Source organism: Callospermophilus lateralis, chromosome 4, assembly GCF_048772815.1.
Source record: "Callospermophilus lateralis isolate mCalLat2 chromosome 4, mCalLat2.hap1, whole genome shotgun sequence".
In the NCBI taxonomy this organism is placed as follows: Eukaryota; Metazoa; Chordata; class Mammalia; order Rodentia; family Sciuridae; genus Callospermophilus; species Callospermophilus lateralis.
Window position 1 is genome coordinate 161,494,712 of NC_135308.1, and position 26,376 is coordinate 161,521,087.

The 26,376-nt window shown below is 56.9% G+C and overlaps 1 protein-coding gene across 1 annotated transcript in view; it reads right to left on the reverse strand.

The window, feature by feature from the left end:
• Nucleotides 1–16,128: 16,128 nt before the first annotated feature.
• Arfgap3 (ARF GTPase activating protein 3) overlaps nt 16,129–26,376 on the reverse strand; it is a 45,354-nt gene continuing 35,106 nt past the window's right edge. Inside the window, exons 12-16 of the mRNA XM_076855384.2 lie at nt 24,310–24,441; nt 23,090–23,213; nt 22,073–22,163; nt 18,514–18,635; nt 16,129–17,135 (exon numbers count right to left, since the gene is read on the reverse strand). Of these exons, the coding sequence (XP_076711499.2) occupies nt 17,118–17,135; nt 18,514–18,635; nt 22,073–22,163; nt 23,090–23,213; nt 24,310–24,441 (487 nt within the window). The 3' untranslated portion in view covers nt 16,129–17,117. The remainder of the gene's footprint in view (nt 17,136–18,513; nt 18,636–22,072; nt 22,164–23,089; nt 23,214–24,309; nt 24,442–26,376) is intronic.

Below are 26,376 nucleotides of genomic sequence, written 5' to 3' on the forward strand. Positions count from 1 at the left end.
CACCACCACCACCATCATCACCATCACCACCACCACCACCATCACCATCACCACCATCACCACCACCATCATCACCACCACCACCACCATCACCATCACCACCATCACCATCACCATCACCACCACCACCACCATCACCACCATCACCACCATCACCACCATCACCATCACCACCATCACCATCACCATCACCACCACCACCACGATCACCACCACCACCACCACCATCACCATCACCACCATCACCATCACCACCACCACCACCACCATCACCATCACCATCACCATCACCACCATCACCACCACCACCACCACCATCACCGTCACCACCATCACCACCACCACCATCACCACCACCAACACCATCATCACCATCACCACCACCACCACCACCACCACCATCATCACCATCACCACCACCACCACCACCACCACCACCATCACCATCACCACCACCACCATCACCATCACCACCATCACCACCACCATCACCACCACCATCACCATCACCACCACCATCACCATCATCACCACCATCACCACCATCACCACCATTACCATCACCACCACCACCACCACCACCATCACCATCACCACCATCACCATCACCACCATCACCACCACCATCACCACCATCACCATCACCACCACCACCACCACCATCACCATCACCATCACCACCATCACCACCACCACCACCACCATCACCGTCACCACCATCACCACCACCACCACCATCACCACCATCACCACCACCACCACCATCATCACCATCACCACCACCACCACCACCACCACCATCATCACCATCACCACCACCACCATCACCATCACCACCATCCACCACCACCACCACCACCATCACCACCACCATCACCATCACCATCACCACCATCACCACCACCATCATCACCATCACCACCATCACCACCACCACCACCACCATCACCATCACCACCATCACCACCATCATCATCACCATCACCACCATCACCACCACCACCACCACCATCACCATCACCACCATCACCACCACCACCACCATCATCACCATCACCACCACCACCATCACCATCACCACCATCACCACCACCACCACCACCACCACCATCACCATCACCACCACCATCACCATCATCACCACCATTACCACCATCACCACCATCATCACCATCACCACCACCATCATCACCATCACCACCATCACCACCACCACCACCACCATCACCATCACCACCATCACCACCATCATCATCACCATCACCACCATCACCACCACCACCATCACCATCACCACCATCACCACCACCATCACCACCACCATCACCATCATCACCACCATCACCACCATCACCACCATTACCATCACCACCACCACCACCACCATCACCATCACCACCATCATCATCATCCTTCAAAACAACTGTGTGGAAAGCCAGGTGTGGAGGTGCACACCTGTAATACCAGCTACTCCAGAGCCTGAGACAGACGATAATAAGCTTGAGGACCCTGTCTCCAGATAAAAAATAAAAAGGGTTGGGGAAGTGGCTCAGTGGTAAAGCACCCCTGGGTTCACTCCCCAGTGCTAAAACAAAAAGCAAAAACCTTGAGGGTCCATCCGGTGAGGGTGTGGCCCAATGGAACTCCCATCAGTTGCTGGTAAGAGTGAAAATGGTCACATCTTTGGAAACCTTAGTGTGGTCTGCTAAAGACACATAGCCTCTGACTCAGTAGCTCCTTTGGGAATATAGAGCAGAACACATACAAGCACCTCCTACCCGGAATCAGAGCAGCTACACTCATAATAACCCCACCCAGAACCCACCTAAAGCTGGAAATTGTGGTGCCTTCACACCACGGAATACTATACAACACTGAACATGAGTCAACCATAATGACACACCCGGCACGGATGGCAGCCATGAAGGTGACGTTGGGTGAGAAAAGCAGATGTGAAAGAGAGGCGGCCCGCTGCAGGCACTCCTGAGAGGACATCATAATGACCCCTGGGGGCACGTTTCTGGCACTTGTAAGATGGCTGTGATTTGTGGAAATTCATCACACTCTGTGTATTTTTGAGGTTAGGAAATCTTTTAATGCAAAAACTTGCTTTAAAAAGGTAACAGTAGCAAGCTCAGTGGTAGAGCCCCTGCCAGCGTGCCAGGCCCTGGTTAAACCCCAGAGTCCCAGAAACAAACATTTTTTTTTTTTTTTTTTAATATTCTTTACTTGTAGTTGGACACCATACCTTTATTTTTCTTATTTTTATGTGGTGCAGAGGATCGAAGCCAGGGCCTCTCACATGCCCCTGAGCCCAGCCCCAGCCCACAGGAACATCGGAATGACTACAGAGAAGGTGACGGTGATTACTTACAAGCCCACGCCAAAACCTGCCCTGGAAGCAAGCTCTACCAGGCTCGTGTAGCCAGAGCCCGTGCTGCCCGTCTTCGCCCCTTTTGAGGCAGTGAACCCCAACTCCACTCCTAGGCCACTGGGCTGGCCTGGGGCCTCGATGGTCAGTCTGATATGTCCCCCAGGCTGGCCAGTGTCCCCAGGGATTTCCTCACCCACTGAGCCAGGTGCCGCTGTGACGGGATTGTAGAGGTGGCTCAGGTCAAGGACCCGGTGACTCACACACAGCAGATTCTCCTGGTGGTGTGGGGGGCCGGAGCCCGTCATTTGAGAGACCTGAGAGCCAGCCCCAGATTTCCACAGGGGGACCCTCGCCGTGGACGGCTGCCCCGCTCCCGCCCTCAGAGCTGCAGGCCTGGAGGATTGGGGGCCGCTACTGACGGGATATTTGTGCCTCCAGGTTCCCCGTGTTGAGATCCTCACCCCCAAGATGATGGTGTCAGTGGGGAGGCCACTGGGAGGTGACGCGGTTGTGGACGGGGACAGCTCCGTGAACGGGATTGGAGCCTTCATACAAGCGGCCCAGAGAGCTGTCTGTCCCCTGTACCGTGTAAGGACAGAGCAAGAGCTTGGCATCTTGGTCCAGAAAAGCCCTCGCCAGACCCCAGCCCCGCCGGGGCCTCGGTGGTGGACTCCCAGGAAATGTGCCGCGGGACGTGAGCTGACCGCTGGTGACGTTTCGGCTGTGTGGGCTGCAGCCCCAGGAGCCACGTCAGCAGCACGTCACCCTCCTGACCCGGGGTCTCTGGGAAGCAGAGCCCCAGGCCTGTCTTTCTGGTGGCCTTGGCTTTGTGGAACTTCTTGTCTGGAAGTTAGATACAGTGAGGAAGGCCTTTGACCATGACTTGGCCTGGCAAATAGCACCAAGACAGTGCTATGGCGGAAACAGACGCCCTGGGCTGCTGTCCTGGTCCCCAGCGGCTGCCTCATCCTACCTGAGGCCTTGTCTTCCCACGGGGAACTCTGGAGTAGGACGGTGTCGGCCAGCAGGGCAGCCCCTGCCTAGCGTGTGCAAGGAGGCCGGTCCCACCCCCAGCACCACGGGTTCCATGAACATGGAGACGTACTGCCGGCCATTACCAAGGGCCTCTCTGGGTGTCCCAGGGCGGGCTTTATTTTTATTGTAATAAAGCACTGGGGACTCCAGCTGCAGTCTTGCAGAAGTTCCCACGGCTAGCCCGGCTTGCCCCTGCATGAACGCCCTGATGCCTGGTTATAAAATAGTCTCATGTAAACAAAATACTTGCTGTTTAAATATGGAAGTTAATCCCCATTGTGAGGCCTGAGGAGGGCGGAGCGGGATTGCCTGGAATGAAGAAATGTGGCCTGTGGGAGGTGATCAGGGTCAGATGAGGCCACCAGAGTGGGGGGGCGGGCCCCAAGGCTGGGGACGCAGCTCGGTTGGCAGAGTGCTTGCCTGCACAAAGCCCTGGGTTCGAGCCTCAGCACCACTGAGGGCAGTCCCATCGCTGAATCCCCGGGCTTTAGAAGAGGTCCGTGTGCTCCCTGAGTGTGCTCCCTGCCTCTCGCCGCACCATGTTGCTTTCTATCTTACCGTGTCTGTGGTGTTGAGCTGTTAGCACAGAGAATGCACTGAGACCCGAACCCCCGCAGCTCAGGAGGCTGGGGCAGGAGGCTCAGGAGTTCAAAGCCAGCCTCAGAAATTTAGCAAGGCCCTCAGCAACTCAGTGAGACCCTGTCTCTAAATAAAGAGTTAGAAAGGGGTGGGTGTGGCTCAGTAGTTAGGCACCATGAGTTCAATCCCTGGTGCTCCCCACCCCCGCAAAAAAAAAAAAAAAAAAAAAAAAAAGTCAGAAACCGGAGTCATGGCTTTTCCTGTAATAAACAGTATCAGGGAAAAAAAATCACATGCTTGATTTCAAAGTTTCCTAATCCAGGTGAGACCTGCACACACGTCAGCCCTGGGGAGACGGACACAGAGGTACACAGACGACAGGTACAGACAGTGCTGAGTATGTGGTACGCAGATGAGACACGTGGGGACACAGACCCACAGGTGACGGTGGAGCCAGACAGAGGCTGGCAATAGTGTAGACCATGACCCAGTCGGATCTGGGTCTGGGAAGAGGGTGGAAACACTGAGACCCCCAGAGCCCCTCCCTCCTCCCCCAAGCTGTTGCCGGGAGCTGCTCCCCGCACAAGGCTGTTGGGGAGGCACAGGGCACCCCTGGACGGCTCCCTTCTCACCTTTTGGCCCATCTGTGTTCTGGTCCCTGGTCACCTAAGCAAGATAAGGGGCGGGAGGGCATGAGAACAAAGAAAATCTAGAATGTATGGCGGGTCAGGACACCCACTTCCCCGCCCTGGGACCCCTGCTGTGTGGAGAAGGGGTCTCTGTTCTATCCTTTTGTTCCCTATAACTTAATTCTATGTATTTATCTTTAGGCTGAGGATGGAACCCAGGGTCCCGCACGTGCGAGGCCAGCTCTGCTGCGGAGCCCAGCCCGGCCCTGTTCCAGCCTTCAGGTAAAACGTGTTTCTACGCTTGCTCTGCGTTTCTTGGGTGTTCGGTCCTCACATCTGGGGAAATGGAACTTGTGGTCACTGGTAACGATAGGTACATAGGCACACAGCTAGGCGACAGATGTAGGTAGGTAGGTAGACGATAGACAGACAGACAGACAGACAGCGGGTTGTGGGAATTGGCTCTCTGGATCTTGGAGGTCAAGAAACTCCATGGTCTTCTATTTATAAGCTGAAGAACCAGGAAATCGGTGTGGAGAGCTCAAGGGTCTGAGGACTAGAAGTTCTGATGTCGGGGAGGAGTGAGAAACTCTCCCTGCCTCTGTCTTGTGGCTCCACCTGGGCCTCCACCTGGGCCTCCACCTGGGCCTCTGCAGGCTGGGAGGGATCCTCTTTACCCAGCTACTGACTCAAACACAAATTGCTTTTGAAATACCCTCAGAAAATTTCCCAGAAATAGTGGCGGTTTTTGGTCTGTTTTTGCGGCACTGGAGATTGAACCCCAGGACCTACTGACTTTCATCCCCTGCTCTTTCTATGCGGTGTTTTGAGACAGGGTCTTGCTAGGTTTGTGAGATTGGTCTTGAACTTGCCACCCCGCACCTCACCCTCCCTGGCAGCCAGTCTCTGGTTCACCCATCACTCATTTGTGAGAGCAGGGACCTCATCCTCCAATTAACTCCAAATCTACTGGCATATGAATTTAGGGGGTAAGTTTCCAACACATGAAATGTTCTGGGGATTGAACCCAGGGGTGCTTTACCACTGCACCACCTCCCCAGTTTGCCCCAGTGCGTTTTACTTTTTGAGACAGGTCTTGCAAGTGGCTGAGGCTGGCCTCCAACTTGTGAACCTCCTGCCTCCGCCTCCCGGGTTGCGGGGATCCCAGGTGGGCGCCACCGTGCCCAGCCGCGGTCTTTGAGTGAGAGCTCCTTATCACTTCAGCCCTTGTTAGCAACAATGCCTCACAGTCTCCCCTGGAAGCTGGGGCTACACAGAGTCTAGAAAGTCAGTTCCTTCCTCCTCCTCCTCCTCCTTGTGCCTGTCTGCTCCCATTGCTGGGACCGGAGTTTCAGGCCTGAGCATTTGCTGGCTGGAGGACGTGGAGGCATCTGTGCGTTTCCTCTCTCCTCCTGCCCCTGTGCTTGTGTTTGCAACATCTTCCTGGGTTGTAGAATCCAGGGGCTCACTGTCCCTGGTGAATCACTCTGACCCCCGTCTCCTCCTCGCTCTGAGTTTGAGGCTATAACGCAACACCGAAATAACAAAGACAGTCAAATGTGGTGCCTGGAAGCTCTCCAGGGCACATCACATGCAAATGTCTCTGCTGAGCCTCGGAGGATGCAGTGACCCTTAGGAACATGGGGGGGCTGGGTGCTGGGCCACTGCAATCCCAGTGACTCAGGAGGCTGAGGCGGGAGGATTGCGTGTTCAAGGCCAGCCTCAGTAACTCAGCGAGACGCTGTCTCAAAGTAAAAAATAAAAAGGGTGGAGGATGTGGCTTTGTGGCAAAGGAAAAAAAAAAAAAGGAGATTTCTGTGAATTGTCACTGTCGATCTTATGTTGCATGTTTGTGAAATGTAGGTAACAAAAAGGGACCTTTCTCTGTCCTTGTTCTCCATCAACGCAAACTTCCCAGAGAACCCTTTGGTGGACGAAGGACAACCCAGGCCCAACTGGAGAAAGAGTCCCCTGGGGTGGGGGACTTCAAGACCTGAGCTGTGACGGTGTGAGCCCGCAAAAGACCAGGGCTCAGTGCAGGGGTGAGCCTGCTGCAGCTCCCAGAGACCGGGGTCCCCAGAGACCGGGGTCCCCAGAGACCTGGATCTGGGTGCCAGGTCCCGGCTCGGAGGAAGGAGTGCGGAGCCGGGGAGGCGGGCTGGGGCCGGACTCTGCGGTGTCTGAGGCCGCTCACCCTGCCCTTCTCCTTTCGTTTCTGGGAGCAGCCCTCTGTGGGGCTACGGGGACCTTTCTGCAGCCTCTGCGGTCACCGCCCCCATCTGGAGGCACCCGGAGCAGAACAAACCGTTGAAAGTCTCGGTGAGAACCAGGTGCTTCCTCTTCTCTCCACGCCCCGCCCCCCGCCAGGGACCAGCTCTGTCTCCCTTCCACCCTCCCCCATCGTAACCCCTTGTTTTTCTGAAAACAGGTCCCTGGGGTCTCTGCTCACCCCACACCCACCCCGGGGGACTCTGGGTGGCCCCTCAGCTGGCTTGTGCAGGGCTCCTGGGGACCTGGACCTGCTCTGGCCTGTGGCCTCCATAGCCAGGGTCAGAGCCTTTTGCTACCCCTGGCTGGGGAGGCTGGAGGCTGGGCCACTGGACACCCAGGTCTTCGCAGGGGCCCTGACTGCTGCTCCGTTGGGGTACACGCAGTCCCCGTTGCCTTTGACCCCAGGGCCTTCTCCCAGGCTCGCTTCCTGTGGGGGAGGCTGCCCAGGAGATCCAGCCCTGCCACCGCGGCACATGCCCACGTCGTCCACCCACTGCCGGGGCCTTGTCTCCCCAGCTGCGTCTCCCAGAGCCAGGCCGTGAGGTCCTGGCAGGTGGCTCCTGGGGGCCCAGCACCCTGCGCTGTCCCTGAGAGAGGTTCAGGTATGCACTCTGAACCCCTGGCTCAGTCTCTGGGCCTGACGCTTCCTGCCCCGAGTCCCCAGGAGCCACCTGTCACACCCTGAGATGGATTTCTTTATTTCTGGAGCTGGGGATGGACCCCCGGGGGCTCTACCAGGGGGCTATGTCCCCAGCCCTTTTCTGTTCTTTGAGACTGGGTCTCACCAAGTTTCTGAGGGTCTAACTGAGTTGCCAGGGTTGGCCTCAAACTTGAAACCCACCCGCCGGAGCCTCCGAGCCGGCCGGGTCACCAGGCTGACCTGTGGCTTTGGTGTCCACGGACAGCCCCTCCCTCCTGCCTCCTTTTCCTTCATCAGCGACGGGAGGTAAGGACTGGGCGGCCTGGGGGGCTCCCCATTTTCCTGGGGACCTCTCTCTGAACTGTCCCCACCTCCTGCCAGGCCAGAGTCTCCACACTGCCACCCGCCAGGTCATGCTGGGGGCTCCCTGCAGGACCTTCTCTGGCCTGAGAGTCCCCACGGAGCGCTGGGTGTCGGACCCCAGACCTCTCTGCGCCTGTCATTTGTGCACCAGAGCCTTGGCCTGGGGCCCCTCTGGGGCTGGAGCCAGGGGAGGGCGCCGAGTCCCCAGGAGCCACTTTCTCTGCTTCCACTTTGGCCACCAGGGTGGCCCTAAGACACCTCCCAGCTGACCGTGGCTCCATTGATGTCCAAAGCCGCCTGGTGACATCCTGCAGCAGTTTGGGTGGCCTGTCCCAGACCCTCTCCCGGCCCCCACATGCTGGAGCCCGCCCCGTCTCTGGGAGTCTGCGGCTTCCCGCTGTGCACAGTGAAGTCCCCTCTCTGGTGGCTCCTCTTTCCTGCGCCTGTGCGTGGAGGGCGCCCCGCATCCAGGGCCAACTCTGTGGCCAGCTGGCAGCCCCAGGACTGCGGGGACCCCTGGGGGACTTCCAGGGCCCTTGAGGCTCCAGGCTGCTGGCTCAGGGGGTGGCTGCTGATGATTTCTGTCCCCAGGAGAGGAAGTACCCTCAGCCAGCTGGTCAGGCTGAGGCCAGCCCGAGGCCCAGCGCAGGCTCCCCCGCCCTGGCTGGGTGGGGCTGCTCTGGGGACACCTCAGGGCAGGCCTGGGTCACTGGCCTAAGTTGTCCTGATGACTCCTAAGACCGCTTCCTGGGTGACCTCAGCCCTGATCCTGTAGGAAGCTTCTATGCCTGCTGGGCACCGTGACCCGCCACCTCCCAGGGTCTGTGCGGAGTCCTGAAGATCAGACGTCACAGCAGCGTGGGTGTCCTTCGAGAGCTCCACGTGGGCGTGACGGGCATTCCTGCTGTGGCCGCCTTTCACCCTGACCCTCGTCTTCATGTTGCGGCTGGGCGCAGGGCGCTGGGCACTGGGCACAGGGCGTGTGGCGCGGCGTGGGGAGATCCCGAGCAGGGAAGCTGGGGAGGGGGTGCTTGGCCGGGTGGAGTGGAATCCGTTCCTGCCCTTGGAGGTCACTGCTGGGCACCAGGTGCCACCACCTGGGCACATTTTAGGGAAATGGAGCGAGGTCCTCCAGGCTGGCCCTGGGGACGTGTACGTGGCGGGGCCCGAGGACAGACAAGTTAGCGTGGACACTCCTCCCGGCGGCAGAAACCTGCCAGCACCTCAGGGCCGGCGGGAGGTGGGCGCACAGGCCCTTCAGCCAGTGGTGCCAGGAAACGCCGACACCAGTCTCCTGTGCCAGGGGACCAGGCTACAAACTGCCCACCAGATGATCAGAGTGGAGGACGGCCTAGCGGGGCCACGGGGGCAGGTCTCTAATAGAACCTTGCGCTAACTCGCTGGATTTCGTTATGCTGATGCTGTTTCCTGGCGACTTATTTATTAAATTTGAGACCAAGGATCGAACTTGGGGCCCTTAACCACTGAGCCACATCCCTAACCCTTTTTGTTTTTTTGTTTTGAGTCGCTGAGGCTGGACTCAATTTACGATCCTCATTAGGAATGCCCACCACGCCTGGCCTGACCTTTTATTTTGCACATTGTTATCATTCTGTGCCCACCGAGGCTCAATCCAGGCCCCATCTGGGCCACCCCTGCACCACATTGGGCCAGTTTGTTTGTTACATTGTGTCATTTTTGTGACTCTTTTGCCCTGCCATTCTTTTCTGTGGCACCCAGGACTGAACCTGGGGGTACTTTACCACTGAGCCACTCCCCCAGTCCTTTTTATATTTTTATTTTTAAATTTTGAGACAGGATCTTGCTAAGTTGCTGCGGCTGGGCTCCAACTTGTGATCCTCTTGCCTCGGCCTCCTGGTTGCTGGGATTTCAGGATGTGCCACCGTGCCCCACTCAACACTCATTTTGAAACCTGACTTCACACCGTGTTTCATATATTTTTTTTTTTTCCATAAAGAGGCCCCCAGAATGCTGTGCTCTGAAGTGGCCATGCTGGCCACGTTCAGGTGGGATGTCCCCCACCCTCGGGGGCATGCCGGTCCTCTTTCCATCTGTTAAAGGCCACAAGAAGGGTTTGCTTTGTCTCAGTGCCGTGGGGCGTGTTTAGTGTGTGGGGGGAGCTGGGAACCAGGCGTGGTCAGCCTCGCCCTCCGTGCCCTGCCAGGCTGCAGGACTCATTTTCCACCTGTCAGAGATGCTGACTCAGAAGCACCGTGCATTCCAGTTGTCTGCCTGTGGGTGTCTTCCTGTGTCTCAGTTTCCTCACTTATGAAGGTGGAACGATTCTGAGGCCCGGGGCTCTGTAAAACCAAGGTGGTGCATACTTGCAATCCCTGTGGCTCAGGAGGCCGAGGCAGGAGGATTGCAAGTTAGAGGCCAGCCTCAGCAACTCAGCGAGGCCCTAAGCAACTTAGTGAGACCCCATCTCAAAACAGAAAATAAAAAGGGCTGGGGATGTGGCTCAGTGGTTAAGGGCCCCTGGGTTCAATTCCTAGCACCATCAGTCAATCAATAAATTAATTAATTAAAATAAAAACAAAACTCTTGATGGTGAAGTGGGTGTCAGATGGGCGCCTCGCCACTAGCAGATTACTTTCCTGCTGGCCCTGAGCAAAGGGGAGGTCAGGGGTCGGGGTGTCCTCTGTGTCCAGTCACCTCCTCACTCATCTTCCCTCTGGAGGCACCCGTCACTCTGACCCGTCCCTGCAGCCCCGGGGCTTCTGCGGCCACTGGCGGAGGACCCCCGTTCCTCACTGGACTTTCAGACCCCTACAACCTGCCCTCCAGACCCTGCCGCCCAGGGCTCCACTGGGAGAGGCCAGGAAAAGCCTGGAGGCCTGGCTGCCTCCACCTGGTCGGGCTGTTTCCTCTCTAAGAGTCACTCCCAGTTCAGGAGAGGAGGGGAGGCTGGGCAGGGCCACACCCAAACACACTGCCCCAACCTGGACCTGAGCAGGTCCCCTAAGGGCTCTGGCGGAGGACCGCTGACTCCCCAAGACCGGCGAGGAGCAGGGGAGGTGGGGGGCCCCGGCCGCTTCTGGGTTGGTCAGGACAGAGACTGGGGTGGCGCTGGGACTGTCTGACAGGCACATGGTCCTTAACCGCCAGGGACCTCAGTTTGTCTACAGGATGTGACTCGCCCTGGCTCCTCAGGATGACCGCAGGCCAGACCCGGGTCCACCTGGCGGCTCCCAAGTGCGGCTCCCAAGTGCGTCTCGGGCCGCAGCCTCTGCCCTGAGCTCCCACAGACCCGCCTGGGTGTCGCCAGCACCTGAGGCCCTGCACCCCACCCCGCATCGCCTGGAGGCACCTGCGCTCCCCGCCCCTCCCTCAGCAAAGCCCTCAACACAGGCCACTCGGCCCTCGTCCAGCCTGCTCTCGGGCACCAGGCACCCAACCCTCCGCCCCTGACTGTCACAGTCCAGTGGGAGAAGCAGGGCGGGTGGGGTTCGGAGGTGGAGAGGCGGCGCCTGGACCTTGCAGAAGCCCATTCGAGGGCAGCTGTCCCCACAGGAACACAGATTGGACTCGGGTGGCCGGGAAGTGATGGTCCCTGTGCCCCGTGGGCCGTGCGTGGCCTCTGAACCTGCCGTGGGCGCAGGCCTGAGGGTCCCGCCGCTCTCTAGCACCCTCGCCTGCCCCAGCCACAGGCAGGGCACAGCCAACCCCAGGAGGACAGGGTGGCCCTGGGGCGGGTGTGCCTGGGGCAGGGCAGGAGGCCCCAGAGCCAGGAGCCAGCCCCAGGTCCAGGATGCAGGCAGGTCCTGGTCAGGCTGGACGCTCGCTCCCTGGTCAGCACGCAGCCTGGGTGACCTGGGCCGCCTCAGTGGGGGGCACGGACCAGGCAGAGAGGGCAGGAGAGACGTCCTCTGTGCGGAGCGCCTGTCTCATGGGCTGGGAACTAGGAACAGGGAGCCAATGGGCAGCGGAGCCCACGGGCTGCACGAGTCCCTCAGGATGCCTGGCCGCAGCGGAAGGAGAGCCACCCTCTGTGGGCAGCCCCAGCGCCATGGTCCTCCATGTCTGCCCCTGGGTCATGGTCACTCCAGCCGCAGGGGCAGCTCAAGCAGAGCCAGGGTGCCCACGCCCGTCTAGCCCTGCTGCCATGTGCAAGGCTGTCCCTCCTCCACTCACCAGAGCCACCTGTTCCTCATGCTGCTGGACGTCCACGGGCGTCAGGGTGGGCAGGAACAGGGTGCCGACAAACTCAGAAGCGTGTGCTGGGAAGGGGTGACTGAAACGGGCCTGAGACCCGAGGGAGGGAGGCTGTCCCCAGGCAGGTACTGTGAGCTCTGGGTTCCAGCCCAGGGTCACTGCCTCCACCTCCGGCTTCAGTGCTGTCTCCTGTCACCTGGTGTCACCTTCCGCAGGGGCGGGAAGGACCAGGTTCCTCATTCCAGTGCTCACTGAGGGCCTGTGATGGGCCAGGCACACCTCCAGGCACAGGTGACATCAGTGAACAAGAGACCAACAGCCTCGTCCCCAGGGGGACTGAGACACAGCCAGCGGCAGGTGGCCATTTCTAACAGGGCGATCAGAAGCCACAGGCGACCACCTGGCCGAGGCCCTGAGGGGGTCCCCCAGGGCCTGAGGGGGCTGGTGTGGGGCCCAGTGGGCCTGAGCCACTGCATGACAGGGAGGGGCCCTCAGGCCTAATCTGAGCACAGTTTGAGCACAAGGCGGAGGCGGGGACTCCACGTTGTATGCACAAGCAAACAGCCGCCATCTGCCTGGCAAGCTCAGGCCCAAGCTGGTGAGTAAGTTAATCAGCAAATCAAAGGACCACCTGGAGCTGTGGGCACTGATGGGCAGCCAGGAGGGAAAACCAGGCCCTGAGCCTGGGGAACTCCAGACCAGCAAATGGTGCAACCCCTCGCTCGAGCCCATGGCAGGGTACCCCGACCCTGTCACCTGGTCACTCGTCATGAGCCTTGCCCAGGAAGATCACCACAGCAACCAACCCCCAACCTCTGTCCTTGGACTTGCTCAAGGTGAGGTGCCTGCGGCCTGGGATGACCGCACATGGCCAAGTCGTCCCCAAGCTGGTACTGGGAACCCCGCCGTCTAGAGCTTGGCCCAGAACGAGCTCCGAGCTCCGCTGGCTCTTATCTGAGTGCCCACAGGTCTGCCTGGCCAGCCTCCTCACCCCCGCTGCCCTGCCTTAACCCTTCCTAGCCTTTGTCCCTGTGTGTGTAGAATCGTGGGAAGTGTGATGTGATGTGAGTCGAGGGTCAGATGTTAGAAATTAAGATGGAATAAAGAGCCTGTGGTTCCCGGCTCACGCCTGCCAGGTGACCCTCGGGAATCCAGGGAACTGCCACTGCTGAAGGGGACAGCCTGTGAATTGACTGCTCTCCAGTGAGTGCTGACATTTGGGAAAGACAGATGCGTCTGAGCTACCTTAATGACAGCTGGGCAGCGGGAAAGGGGCAGGAGAGTTCCCAGGACTGGAGGCCTCAGGACAGGGCCCTGGAGAGTTCTAGAATACAACTTGAGCCCTGAAACCGGAGAGTTGATGGGGGGGGAGATGGCAGGGGTCAGCAAGGAGACCAGCTGGGCACCAGCACGGTGACCTAGGCGCCTCAGCCGAACTCTGGATAACTAAGGGGACCTCCCAGCAGACTTCTACACTTGTGGGAGGGACGTGTCAGCAGGTCTGCAACCTGAGTATCAGGCTCCTAGCTAAAGGATGGGGTGGCTCTTGGCCAGGGGTGGTCAGTCTGTCGTGTCTGAGGGTGAGTGGGGGGCAGGGTGTGGCACGGGGGTCCTGGGGCTGGAGCTTTACCCCTCTGGCTTTGCTGGGTAGTGAGAGGGGGTCACTGTGTCCCTAGAAGCTGAGGCCTGGCCTCCTGGAGCTGTAGAGGGGCAGCACCTCTGTCCTGAACACTGCCTTCCGTGGGGCCGGAGCTCACAGGTGGCACCGGAGCTCACAGGTGGCACCTAGCTCTCTATTTACATCTGTCGATCTCCGTTCCTGGCAGCTCTCTGGGGTGATTAAAACATGCTGCACGGTAAACACGAATCCCTTCCCGGGAGGGTTCTGAGAGCAAAGGCCTCCTCGCCTCCTCGCCCCTCCTGGCAGAGAGGGTCAGCAACACCACCTGGTGCTCACCACGGGCCTTCAAGAACAGAGGCTCCACAAACACCCAACGCATCAAAGCACCACTGCCCAAGCCCGCCCCAGGGCCTTGTGCCTGGGCAGGTGCTCCGTCCCACCACGTGTGTTTTGCTAAAGAGATATTAGCCAACATCCTTGATGTACGAAGCACTCACTCAGATAAAACGAGACGCCAAGGCCCAAGGATAAATGGGCCCAGGACAGACTCCTTCACCCCTGCTAGGGGACAGCCCACAGAAGGGCGCAGTGCAGCCAGGGGCCCACCTGAGACGCCTGGGAATGCCCCACAAGCGGCCGCGAGGAAAGCTCCAGAAAGTCACCCCCAGGCCTGGGGTGGGCTGGCTGCTGGCCAGGAAGCCCAGTGAGGGGGCACAGGGCCGCTTGCCCCCCAGCCCTGAGGGCTCCCGAGAGAGAAGAGCCACCAGCCAGGGTGGCCAACACGGGTGGAGTCTCCCGTGGACACTGCTGGGATGAAGTGTCCCTCCCAGACTCATGCTGAAGCCCGAGTCCCCCTGCCCCAGTGGAGATGGGCCTTAAGGAGATAGCTGAGGTCAACAGAGGTCAAGGGTGGCCCCTGACCAAGAGGGCTGGTGCCCTGGTAGTGAGAGGGGGTAATGGGAGGGGGTAGTGATGGGGGTCAGTGAGGGGGTAGTGAGGGGGGATAGTGAGGGGAGGTAGTGAGGGGGGTCAGTGAGGGGGGTCAGTGAGGGGAGGTAGTGAGGGGGGTCAGTGAGGGGAGTCAGTGAGGGGGTCAGTGAGGGGGGTCAGTGAGGGGAGGTAGTGAGGGGGGTCAGTGAGGGGGGTCAGTGAGGGGGGTCGTCCCTCCCAGACTCATGCTGAAGCCCGAGTCCCCCTGCCCCAGTGGAGATGGGCCTTAAGGAGATAGCTGAGGTCAACAGAGGTCAAGGGTGGCCCCTGACCAAGAGGGCTGGTGCCCTGGTAGTGAGAGGGGGTAATGGGAGGGGGTAGTGATGGGGGTCAGTGAGGGGGTAGTGAGGGGGGATAGTGAGGGGAGGTAGTGAGGGGGGTCAGTGAGGGGGGTCAGTGAGGGGAGGTAGTGAGGGGGGTCAGTGAGGGGGGTCAGTGAGGGGGTCAGTGAGGGGGGTCAGTGAGGGGAGGTAGTGAGGGGGGTCAGTGAGGGGGGTCAGTGAGGGGGGTCAGTGAGGGGAGGTAGTGAGGGGGGTCAGTGAGGGGGTAGTGAGGGGGTAGTGAGGGGGGTCAGTGAGGGGAGGTAGGGAGGGGGGTCAGTGAGGAGGGTCAGTGAGGGGAGGTAGTGAGGGGGGTAGAGAGGGGGTAATGGGAGGGGGTAGTGAGGGGGGTCAGTGAGGGGGGTCAGTGAGGGGGGTCAGTGAGGGGGTAGTAAGGGGGGGTAGTGAGAGGGGGTAGTGAGGGGGGGGTCAGTGAGGGGAGTAGTGAGGGGGTCAGTGAGGGGGGTTAGTGAGGGGAGGTAGTGAGGGGAGTCAGTGAGGGGGTAGTGGGAGGGTCAGTGAGGGGGTCAGTGAGGGGGGTCAGTGAGGGGGGTAGTGAGGGACGTAGTGGGAGGGGGTAGTGAAGGGGGATAGAGAGGGGGTAGTGAGGGGGGTCAGTGGGGGGTCAGTGAGGGGGGTAGTGAGGGGGGTCAGTGGGGGGGTCAGTGAGGGGGGTAGAGAGGGGGGTACTTGTGGGAGGGTAGTGAGGGGGCAGTGAGGGGGGGGTAGAGAGGGAGGTAGTGGGAGGGTCAGTGAGGGATAGAGACGGGGGTAGTGAGGGGGTGCCTTTGAGGTAGCCATGCTCCACCCCAGGCCCAAATGACAAACAGGGAGGGATCCCAGAGGGGAGATGACAAAAGCGAGCTTAAGGCAGGGGCTCCCTCAGGCAGGAGGCACCTCACCGGAAACCAACCCCGAGGACACGGCCCTGGACTGTGAGGAACACCTGTCCACTGTCAGGCCCGGGTGGACCCACCCCCGTCTCCATCAGGACGCAGGAAGGACACCCCAGCTAATGGAATCCACCCACATTAAGAGCATCGCCCGGTTGTGATCACATCATGAGTCAATGCTGCACCACGGTCCTGACCCACAGACTTCAGTTAAAAACGAAGCAAAGAAAACATGGCTCACGGGATCTGCTGCGACTGTTTATTGTATTTAGGAGTCTACAAATTTGAGCTTTTAAGAAAGATTCACAAAATATTCATTTGAAATCACATTTTTGGTTCATCAAATTTCAAATATATTTTATGGCTGAACAACATAGCCCAGTGCCTCTATCACACAGCCAGACTGTCTTTATTTATTGATTCACAAACATTCTGTGACTTTTTGAAAACCAAGATTAAGACAAAAAATCATAACAAAGCTATTTCACTACGATGACTGCTGTCTGCAGTCGTGCCCCCTCGCCTTCTCCAACCGTGATGCTGCCACTGGACCGATTCATAAGCACATGCAGGGAGCTCTCGGCTTTCACTTCTCATAGATTCAAACAGCAACACCTCGTCAAAAGACCAAATTAATTCCCTTGACAATGTGGAAGCTTAGGTTTGTTAAAAGCACTACGGGGAAGTATTTTTAACTTCATAGAACATAACAAATAACTTACAAAGGGACATTATTTTGAAATCACAGTCAATCTGTCAAATCAGATACCAGTCATTTTTGGTCTTTTGTTTTATTCTCTGCTCCCTTTTCAACGAGATGTGTGCTGTGAATTTGTTTCTCCAGGCCAATCCTGGGTCAGCGGACAGTGCGCACCCTGCTCCCCGGAGGAAGGCTCAGTCAGGGAGAAGGGGCCGAGGGGACTGCAGCCCCACTGCTGGAACTAAAGATTCCTGGAAATTAAAGCGAGGATCCGCTGGGATGTGCCCACAGGGGGCATGCGCAGGACTGGTGCAAATGGAAATTACAATAAGGCTTCTCTCTACATCAAAAATAGGAATTTCTCAAAAAGAAATACTAAAAATCAGAAGTGTATATATACCATGTGAAAAAGTAGCAAAACAATCTTGAAAACTGGTGTGTCTGGTTTTTATCGCAGCCTGTGATGCGGTCACTGGTCCATGAGAAGAGGCAATTTCCCCAGGAAGCGCAAAGCCTGACCTGAGGATCAGGAGCCATAGCGATCCTGGGGAGAACCAAAGCCAGGGTTTGCTCGGGGCTTCCCAACAGCACAGCGCAGCTGATGTGGCTGTTGACCCAGGGCACGAGAGGCGGGGACGGGGGTGTGTGTGTGTGGCATCGGCACCGACGCTGCACCCAAGCTCAGGGCAAGACACAGGTTGCTGGGCCTCCCGATGCTCATGATATGGCGAGGGCTTTGGGAACCTGCAGGTGGACATGCTGCAGGGCTTGTCCAGGGCCCGTGAGCGTGTGAGGCAGGGGTGTTGGGAAGGTGATGGCCACATGCTGAGCCCTCTGGGGAGGACAGAGGAACACCTGCCAGTCTGAAACCCTAAAATTTGGGGCCAGCTGCTGATGATAGAGAATTGACTTGCCCTCTGGGCCTCCACCTCTTCACTGTAAAACAGGGACATGAAAAGGTGGCGATCTATACAATGGGGCCACCACCTACCAAATGGGGGTTCTACTCACTAGAAGAGAACCCATGTAGGCTCAGCCAACCAAGGGGTGGGAAGCAGCTCTGTGGCTCTGCAGAGAGCCTGTGACAGAGACTCAGTCAGGGAAGGTGACCCCCACAGGGATTCCCACCCCACCCACCCCAGCAGCCACAGCAGCAGCCCCTGGGACTAGGAACCCCCTTGGGGGCACCAGAGACCACCTGGATTCAGCAACCTGCCAGAGCCATGCTTTTTGTTTGTTTTGTGATACTGGGGATTGAACCTGGGGTATTTTGTATTTTTTATGTTGAGACAGGGTCTCACTAAGTTGCTGAGGCTGGCCTTGAACCTGCAATCCTCCTCCCTCAGCCCCTGAGTTGCTGGGATTACAGGCGTGCACCACTGTGCCCAACCAGAGTCGTTTTATGTTAACAGAGTCCTTCTAAAATGATACAAATTAGAAGGTTCCAGAAATAAGCCTTTCACATAATCTGAGATGGCTTTATTTCAGATTCCATCTCTGCTTTATTTAAAAGATTGAAATACAATCTAAATATCCAACATGGGAATAGTAACTAAATTAGATATTCTAAGGATATAAAATCATAGACCATATAATCCCCTTTTAATTTAATGACTTGCATAGAAATCTGGAACTAAACTATACCAAAATATTAACAGATTTTTTTTTCTCTGAGCAGGGGCATTAGTGATGATTTTATAAACACTTTCTTTTAATAATTCTCTGTTCCAAACTAGGAGAAAATTAAATAACTATCATGCCATATCCATGTCATAAGTTAGAGAATTTTAAGCCAATATAGAATTGTGACTTTGATTTCTGTGAGGCCCTGGGTCACACTGCAGCAAACACACAAAGCAGCAACCCACCACCCACTGCCCTGCGACTGTGGGGGGAGGGGGTCAGAGTATGCCCTCACTGACCTGGATGGAAGTCATCACTCCGTTGGCAAACACAGACAGCTTTCCAGCCACGGACCTCACGCCCTGCTTGAACTGCGCCATGTCGGGGGCGCTGGGCAGCACATTGGAGAGGTTGTAATTTCCTGCATACACAGGGCAGATGCCAGTTTGTCCCTCAACCACAGCCAGGACACTAGTGGTTTTAGAGGACAAGGGCTGCCCCTCCCGCTTACTCCAGGCAGCTATACAGGAGGGGCCCAGCAACATTCTAGCAGCTGGGAGGGGACACCTGCACTGGGCACATGCTCTGCTCTTAAGGCTGGTATGGGAAGGGAACATCACCACAGCCACCTAGCTTTGGCCGTGGGACCTCAGGGTGCTGGGCAAAGGGTCCACACACGTTCCTGCAGCCAGTGGGCAGACTCCCAGGCCAGCCAGTGGCTGGATGCTTTGGCTGCCCAGCTGCCCATCACTCATCCTGCCAATGCTCCACCATGTGCCTCGGAAAAGTGAAGAGACAGTCCTTCCCCAAAGAGCTCCTCAGTTGTCAGGGGAGACAGCGTGGGATGGTCTCGCCCCTGCTGTGAGGCACCTGGGCAGAGTGGGTGGGAGAGGGAGGGCCTGGGGTCCTGGAGGAGCCCAGCGTCTTCAGGCCTCCCAGGCTCAGGCGGTAAGTGAAAGAAATGAGGCTGGCAGGAGCCGAGGTGGGTGAGTGGGCAGGGGAGCTGCAGGCCCACCTGGGGCAGGATTCAAAACAGAGGGCTGAACTGTGCGGGCAGGAGGCCACTGTAGCAGCCCATGGCCATGGCGCAGGCTGGACCACGAGGATTTTTAATGAAACATTATGTACCAATTTCCCTGAAATTGAGACAATCAAGAGAAAAGTATTTCCAAGATTAAAAGAACAACGAATCCAAGGAGAACAAAGTGCTCTCCACAGATTGCTGCTTCTGAGAAGGGTCAGGTCTGGGATGCACCGAGTCAGTGAGGACTCTGCCTAAGGGACTCTCAGCCTCCCAGCTGCGATGTCTGACAAATGCTCCGACCAATAGCCAAGCAAGACCTCAGGCCTATGGAGCACAGTGCTCCAGGGTCTCCAGCCAACAAGCCCCACAGGAGAGAGCCAAGGCCTAGACCCGAGGGGCAGGCGCTGGGATGAACCGGTCTCCTGCACCCTGGGAGAGCCAGTGCTCTAACCCTGAGCCACCCCCAGTGCCCTACAACTGGTTTTCTTGAAACAAGTATTCTGAGAAGGGCGGGTGGGGCTTCCAGCTACTTTGTTCTCACATGGCTCTCATGTTACCTGCACTCTGTCACCTGGGCCCTGAGCTCCCCTCTCCCAGGCAGGGCCCAGTCCATGGCAATCCATGTCCCCATTGGCCCTGCTCCCTGGGAGTGACCACAGGCACTGCAGGAGCAGGCTGGCCAAGGGTGCTGATGCGCATTTCCCACTCAGTCCTTCCACCCCTGAAGGGGACAGTTGCCAGAAGTCTTGGTGCTCCTGGTGGGGACACAGTGGGGGGAGTTACTTCACAGGCAGGAGTCTCAATTGGAACTACCTTCCCTTTCTCCCCAGGTTAAATTATGAGGCCCTCAAAGCACCCACACTCCACACACACGGGCAAGCGCCTGAAGCTAAGGAACACAGGACCATTTCTTAAAACCAGCGTTTGCTCTGCTGAATGCTCTCTAAGTAAAAAGTCAATGTTTCCAGAAAACCACAGAATGTGCTGGCATCCTGGGGGAACCTGGAAGTGCAGGAGGGTGGCCCCAGGTCTGCATCACTTGGCTCCGAATGGGGGCAAGCCCAATAGAGACCACCCGCCTGGGCCAAGTCTAGGGTGGTGGTGCCCCAGGGTGCACCTTACAATGATCTTGAATTGTTATGGATGGTTGTCTGACACAGGGTCAAAGAAATCAATGAACCTTTGTTTTCTTACAGGGACAGGATGCAGACAGGGGCTGCCTCAGTCCTCCCGCAGCAACAAGCAGGCCACTGCCATTTGATCTCCAAGAGTTTAAAAACAAACAAACAAACAAAAAACCATTTTTAGAAGTAAACCTCCCAGCAACTTGAATTAGGAAACCATCCACGGCTGGGGTGGTTCTATAACCCAGGCATCTGGCCTAAGAAGACTGGAGGTGCCAGGCCCCGGCGCATGCCCCGGAGCTGACCTGAGTGGGCCCTGGCGTAGGTCTGCTGGGAGCACTGGAAGGCAGCCTACCTGCCAGGCTGGTGGAAAGAGGAAGTTGCCTGACAAAGGCCAGGGTCCTGAAAGTTCAGAGCACATGGCCCAGGGCCACCCCTGCCCCTGCAGACCTGGGGCTGGGAAACGCTGGTCAGACAGAGATTGAGCAAGACCAACAGCCCCCTCGCTTGAGGTCAGAGGTGAGGCAGGCCCTGGCTGCCCTGCCACTGTCTAGCAAAAGTCGAGGTGCAGGGCCTGTGCACTCTGGCACAGAGCCCACCTGCCCCCTGCTCACCCTGCCAGCTACTCTGCCAGCCACACACCTGGAGAGAATGCTCTTTCCTGCACAGCACATTGATCTATCTGGTGGTGCCCGCTGTACCCCAAGGCCACAGTGGGTCTCTAACATGCTCTAAGCCGCATCACAGAAGGCCCTGGACACTGGCGGTCTGTGCTATGGCCTTCTATGTCACTTCTCCATGGCTGGAAGCCACTGAGTCACTCAGCCACCCCTGCAGAGAAACCCATGACCTTCCTCTCCAGCACATCCAGCTCCCTACGGGTGCCGGGCCTGGAACGCTCGCTGCTGGGGTCCCCTCTCCTCAGCTCTCTTGCTGAGGAGGGGTTCCTAAAGTGACCTCAGAGGAAACTGCCCTTCCACGCCAACCACACAGCCTCCCCTCACACCTGTGGTCTGAGGGGCCCATGGGCATGCACCAGGCCCTCTTGCAGCTCGGGGTGTGGAGCAGAAGCTGGAAGGCAGGGCTCTGGGCAGTCCCCAAGTGGCTGTACTGAAGCTCACACCTGCGCTCTCAGGCCATCCCCTCCCAACCCAGCCCCCAGCCCTGGGATGAAAGGATACCTGTCACTGGGGTCCCACCCTGAGGCAAGATGGCATAGACAGGCACTTCTTCACCTGCCGGCTTCCTGGATGTTTGACTTTCCTGGGGGATCCCTGTCCTTATGGGCTGTCACCCACCCCTGGGGGGCTGAGGCACGTGAGGCACCTGCTGTGAGTCAGACCCGACTAAGTGGTACCGAACACACAGCATCCATCTAAGCTTCACTACGACCTTGAGGCATGCTGGCGGAAGCCCCGTGTCCCCAGGGCCAGCACCCTGTGGCGTCTGCACACCCACATGTGCCAGGAGACACCAGTTCACCACACGTGCTAGGAGACAGCCTGCCAGGTGTGCACGCCACTGCTTAAGTTTCACGATGTGGCCTCCCCAAGAGTGACCCCAGAAGAGGAGCCTCCACCTGTCCGGCTTCACAGGACACAGGATGCGGAGGACGCTTGCTCAATATTTTGGGACAACAAAACCCCCAAGGAAACATGATGTGCCCGTGCGGTGGACGCAAGCCACAAGCTATGCCCGTCAGCCTCTCACCTGCTGTCTGCTTCCTCTGCTCCTCAAACAGGTCAGCGGAACTTATGGAGGAACTGGCTGCCAGCCGCTCCAGCCGGGCCCTGCTCTCATACTAGGAGAGAGGAGAGGGCTGTCAGGCTCCCTGCAAGGAGCACAGCAGCAGGAAAGGCTCCCCAAGGCGCTGCTTCCTTCTAGGCTCTTTTCTCCCAGTTACTGTAACTGCCAGGCAGGGTCCTGGGGACGGGACAGCTCAGGCAGCCAAATCCACTGTGACATCAAGGCCATGTGAGCGGTGCGAGGGGGAGAGGCTGGATCTGTGCTACGTTCAGCCAGCTGCCAGGTATCACGTCATTTTAGAACCGGACCTGAATGCTATCAACCTTAACTGAAAAAGGCTTTTGTAGTGCTGGGGGCCGAACCTGGGGCCTCAGGTGTGCCGGGAGGTGCTGAACCACCGAGCTACCCCTAGCCCTGCCAGGGACTTGAAAACAAAGCAGATTTTACGGGTGGGGGAACACACAGGAGGCCATTCTCTTCTGAAAATGATGGCATTGCTGTGAAATGAAATCTGCAGAGTGGGGTCCCAGAAGCCTCCAGAACAGGGACCTCTAAGAGTGTGGCAGACAGAGCCGCGCCTAGCAACCGGCTGGCTGGGACCTTCCACCCCCACCACAGCCCCCAGTGCAGCAGGCCTCCTCGGCACAGCCCCAGAGCAGCAACCCGGACATAACGCAGCCACCCACAAACCAACCCGTGTTCCACATTTCACGATGGCTAAAGATTATCAATTAATTACAGCTGTATCAAAAATCACCTGTCATTCACTCAAAACACTGAGGGGAAGAGAAAGGAGGCCCAGCCTCTGCCGCCCAGCACCTGTCTTGCTGAAGTGACCGGCGATGAGTGGTTAGAAAGGCCTCACTCCAGTCCTGGCTCGGGCACTCAGCCTGGGGCCTTGGCAGCACCCCCACTGCCCCCACCCCCAGGCCTTCTTCCTGCCTTGTGGGGTTCCCTATGAAGGAACTCTCTGGACCTTACATCAGCCTGGGCTTGTCTTCCAAAGTACATGTCTGATGAAATGGCCTTGACGTTACCAAACTTCTTCTGGGCCTCATCTGTGCTCTCAATGGGCTCATAGTCAGGCTTGCGACGAGCAGTAGCTCTACAATTACAATAGTCAAAGGAGTTAAACCAACTTTTGAGGCAGAAATCGCTCTCATCTGTAGAGTGCACATAATACAGTTTATAATTTAAAAATCTAATAGCAGCAATTTTGTAAAACTCAAGGTTACTTTAAAAAGCCTGAAAATTCTAATAAAAAAATCCAAACAATACAACATTTAAAGGAATTCTTGCCTAAAACAGGTCTGTTGTTTCTTTTCAGTTCTGACGTGTAATTGCGCATGTCGGATATGATGCTGCATACACGGTGTGTGATGCAGGGAGGGTGCCCACACCCCAGGTGCCTAGACCACCTCTGCTTACACACAAGGGGCCCCTGGATGGGACAATAAATTATGTGGTCCTTCATGATCTCTAACAGCTAGAGAGTCCTGTAGCAGGTGGAAGGATAAGCAACCTTGGTGATAAAGAGGGAGCAGCCTGATAAGTTGCAGCCAAACACATGAGGAGAGTTACGGAGGCCGTACAGGAGGGGCCACCACTGGGCCCATTCACACAGCATCCTGAGAAAGCCAAGGGCAAACCAGGGTACCAAGGCTGTCTACAAAGGGCAGCAGGGGCTGGGGGAGGGAGGAAATGTTCTGTTCATTGCCTTCGGCGGCCAGTATACAACCGTACGTGTTTGCCAAAACCTGCACAACTGTAACCTAAAAAGATGAGAGGTGTGGTGGCTCAGGCCTGTCATCCCAGCAACTCAGGAGACTGAGGCAGGAGGACTACAACTTAGCCCATCTCGAGTGAAAAAAAAAAGGAAAAAGAAAGAAAAAATATCTATACATATATACATTGTACTGTGTTTAAATAAGACTTCGAAATGGGAAAAGTGATGTATCTTGGTCCAGGCCACCCAGGGCCTTGGGCTGGGAATCCCCGGGAAGAGGCCTCCTCCTGTGTCTGAGATCCACAGGTGAGTCTGTGCCTCCAATGAGAATCACTCATTTCACATGAAAAGGAGACTTAAAAGAGACGGCTTCAGGGACAGTGCTGCGGAAGGTCTCCATGCCTCCCCTCCCCTTCCCTCGCCTGGTGTTCCCCGCTGCGTGTGTCCCCATGGCAACCCCGGGCTGTGCTCATACCTGTCTGAAGAGGCTGCACCTTTCACAACAGCCTCTGAGTCCCTGCTGCTCTCTTTCTTCCAGTAGGAATCTGCACTGTCATCCCAGCTAGATAAGGAACCGCCTCTTAGCTCCATGGGGTCATCAAAGTACCTGTATGAACAAGAGGGGACAGTGACATGGGAGGTCAGTAGGGACACCCACTCCTGTTGCAGTCTCTCATTTCCCTGCCCCACATGGCTGTGGCTGACAAACAGCAGCAGACACAAGGCGTCACTTCTAAGGCTTTTCAAGCGCTGTGCTCAGCCCACCTGTCCCCTCTCTCCCTGCTACTGCAGGGATATGGCTGCGTTTTCCACATGGATAGCCTCAGGCAGGTGACCCTCCATCAGCCTGGACATCTGAGGCACCACATGGAAGACAGCTCTAGACAATCACCTGCACTGCGGCTGACTTGATGTGCATAGAAATAAACTGATGTGACGCCCTTGAGATTTGGGGCATGTTTACACCGCAGCATGACCTGTCCTCTCCAGGCAGCAGGTGACATTGCTCAGTGATATCCTCCACTGGTCACGTATTTCATTTTCTTTAAGTCTAGTTACAAGTAATGCTGCTTGGCCAGGGGAACTGACCCCATATCCCAGTGCATCCCAGCACAGCGCTGCTCAGAGTAGCCCGCGATGGCAGTGTCCTGTGTGGTCAGAGCAGCAAAATTTGCCTGGAATAGGACCGAGACTGGCAGGCGAGGTGGACGGGACAGACCTTGATAAACAGTGACTGTGCTGTGTCGGAGTCCATGGACAGATTGGCCCCCATGCCGCAAGGGACTCTGAGGAAAGGCAGGTTCCAGGGCTCAGGGTTTGGAAGGCAGGTGAAGAGAATGCACCCTGCCTGTCCCCAGAGAGAGAACCAGGAGCACAGGAAGAAAGGCCAGTGCCAAGCTCCACCTTGAAAGGAGCTGCACAAAAGCTGGAAATGCCAGGCGCAGAGTGTGAGATGGGCAAGAGCATGAGAGCCTGCAGGACCCACCTGCTGGGACCCAGGAAACAAGATCTGGGCGGAGGCACAGGGTGCAGGAACAAAGGCTCTTTTTTTTTTTTTTCATAATGTTTTTTTAGTTGTAGGTGGATACAATACCTTTATTTTATTTATTCATCTTTTTATGTGGATCAAACCCAGGGCCTCACATGTGCTAGCCCAGCGCTCTACCACTGAGCGACAGCCCCAGCACCCACAAAGCTCTTTCCAGGCAGAAAAAAGCAAAAGAGGGAGGCGGGATAAGACTGCTGTTGAAGCAGGTGGAGCGACTTTGTAAGGACTGTGGAGAAGGCTTCTGCCTGCCCTGGCAAGAGGGCACTAGGAACACATCATGTGGGCTGGGGCTATGGCTCAGTGGTAGAGCACTTGCCAGCATGTGGGGCCTGGATTTGATCCTTAGCACCATATAAAGATAAATAAAATAAAGGTTTGTGTCCATCTACAACTAAAATATATATGTATATTAAAAAAGCAACAATAACAAAAAAAAAAACCCACGTCTTGTTGCACGAGACTCCTCACCACTGTGCCAGGCTCTGGCTTTCAGCTCGAAGGGCCCTGTGCTCCTGCTGGTGAGCAGCTCAGCATTGCAGGCCACAGCTTGGAGGAACAGAGACAACCCATCTTCAGAGAACAGAGAACAGAACAATGAAGGGATTGGAAGTCACATCAGAGGAAGGGTCCAAAGATGTGGGACACATCCTGGCCTGGAGAGAGGCCCTCCCATGTTTGACAGACTGCTTTTTAAGGAAGACAGTAAGACCAATTCAATGAGAAAATGACAAACCACTCAACAAGCACTTAGGAAGGCGAGTACTCTGCTAGGGGACCCAGGTGACTTATGGGGCCTTTCTGCCTGCCCTCATGGGGCTCAGGCCCTGGTTCAGAGAGAGGCTACTGTAAGCTCAGAAACCCAGGAAGCATGTGAGCAGTGCTTCTTCCTGAGCTGCTCCGAGGACGGAGAGTCCATGGGAGGCTGGGTGGCCCTGGAAGGTGCACAGGGGCCTGGGCATGGAGGCTGGAACCTTCTGGTTCTTCACAACACTG